This window comes from Sinocyclocheilus anshuiensis, unplaced genomic scaffold (assembly GCF_001515605.1).
Source record: "Sinocyclocheilus anshuiensis isolate Anshui unplaced genomic scaffold, SAMN03320099.WGS_v1.1 scaffold664, whole genome shotgun sequence".
NCBI lineage: Eukaryota > Metazoa > Chordata > Actinopteri > Cypriniformes > Cyprinidae > Sinocyclocheilus > Sinocyclocheilus anshuiensis.
Window position 1 is genome coordinate 191,924 of NW_015554122.1, and position 1,985 is coordinate 193,908.

The window sequence follows — 1,985 nt, forward strand, 5'->3', positions numbered from 1 at the left end:
ACGTTGTTACATTGGTGCCGAAACCCGGGAGGAAGGAGGGACACGCTGTCAGAGAGCCCTCGCTGCTGAGGAGGATCGCGGTGCTGAGGAGATCGGGCAGCAGGAACAAGCGGAGAGACCGCCGGTGGCTGCCCGAGGCGGTGGTGCTGGAACGATGGAACAAGGAGGCGGGAACCGGCGAACACTTCAACAAAACTTTAATAATAAAATCAACACAAAACAGCACGACAGCCCCTCGCGGACGACTGTCGTGCACAAACAGAACCAAAACACAAAATAAACTCCAGGCCTGGTCCTCTCTTGTCCAACACTTGTCACTCCTTTTATCCTTCCGGAGCTCCTCCGTGGGACTCGAGAACGGTGAGTGGCGCAGGTGTCGCGTATTAGCAATTACTCCACCGGCCTCGCTCCGTTCCCGCCCCACTCGTCACAATGGTGTCTTGCATTAAATTAAACATTACATTTACATAATACATAGCAGTTACCTTGCAGCCAAAAATTGTGCATTTTGCTTGGAAATGTGCAACTGACTATATATCTATTTAAATAAGTCACCACCTTTTGCAATTTGATTAGGGCACTAAACCACGTCTTGCATTCAATTTTAGTTTGTTTGACAGATGCTCGCTTTGCTAAAGCAATGGCACAAAACACAAGGTTAGAGACCTTTTATGTTGTTATGAGAGGTCTACTAATGTTTCCGGGTCATTTTGAAACCGTGGCGGAACAGATTACACCATGGCGGTCACCAGAGTCTAGCTAATGAATGGGAAACACTGAGTAGGCACTTCACAGGGTTTTGGGACAGAACCTTTGTTTGTAAGTGTTTGAAAATGTCCCTGTTGTTGTAACTCCTTGTTGTAGTTTTGGAAGTCCAATCCCAGTATCCTGACAGTGCAAAGGTCAGCCATGCTCAGGAAACAACAGCTTCAACAGCAGCAGCTCCAGCAGCAGAGCTCCTCAAACACTGGCTCAGACGAGGTACTGCATGCTCTGACTGCAGCACAGTCACTAAGTGAAAATTAACTCCATAAAAATGATCATAGATTTGCGAATGCCTCTGGTTATAAGTCAGTGTTGTGCTCTTACCTGCAGGACTCTTCCAGTAGTGATGAGTCGGATGATGACTCAAAGAGCAGGAGTAAAGGGTGAGTGACTGTCTGTTTGGTGTGGAAACCGTCTGCATTGGTACATCACGTGATTATACTCTCGCTCTGCATCTGGTTAACATTGACCCTGGTGTTCTGTGTGTAGGTCTGGTTCAGACTCGGACTCGGGCTCTGGTTCAGGAAGTGGCTCGTCTGACTCTTCAGCAGAGGAGCAAGGGAACAGTGACGAGTCCGTGTCAGACTATGAGCCCAGCCACAAAGTCAAGAGCAGAAAACCTTCAAACAAGTACAGTTTTCACATTATTCTTGGTTTACTTCTGTCATTTTATGCAGGGTATTTTTCACAGAAGTCCTCCATTGTTTAGTGTTTTTTCAAAGTCAACATTAAATCAAAATTCACCTTTCCTCTTAATACTTTCTTCAATAAAAAACATTTTTGCTGATTCTCACAAAATTTGGCACATAGCCTCATTTGGACACCCTGCACATGTATAATAAAATTCATAATGACTGGCCATTCAGATATTTAGGTACTTACTGCTGAATTTTGATTGGCTGCTGGTTGCCTTTTTTGATGGATAAATATAGGTGCTCTCAATTGTGAACTTTTTTTTGTTTTACATAGTCGTAATGGTTTTTAGTTTTATTTAGCATACAAAACTCCCCATTATGCAGTTCCATTTTGAAATATCTGAAAAATACTTATTTCTTCTACTTTGTTAGCAGTGTTGGGGGTAACTCATTACAAGTAACGCGAGTTACGTAATCAGATTACTTTTTTCAAGTAACTAGTAAAGTAATGCATTACTTTAATTTACAAGAGAATATCTGAGTTACTTTTTCAAATAAGTAACGCAAGTTACTTTTTTTTTTTTT

At 42.8% G+C, this 1,985-nt stretch overlaps 1 protein-coding gene across 3 annotated transcripts in view; it reads left to right on the plus strand.

The window, feature by feature from the left end:
* Window positions 1–1,985, plus strand: part of LOC107670034 (chromodomain-helicase-DNA-binding protein 1-like) — a 43,105-nt gene that overhangs the window by 4,210 nt on the left and 36,910 nt on the right. For all 3 annotated transcript variants that reach the window (XM_016462499.1, XM_016462500.1, XM_016462498.1), the window contains exons 4-6: window positions 865–981; window positions 1,096–1,148; window positions 1,255–1,395. In XM_016462499.1, coding sequence (XP_016317985.1) covers window positions 865–981; window positions 1,096–1,148; window positions 1,255–1,395 — 311 coding nt within the window. The remainder of the gene's footprint in view (window positions 1–864; window positions 982–1,095; window positions 1,149–1,254; window positions 1,396–1,985) is intronic.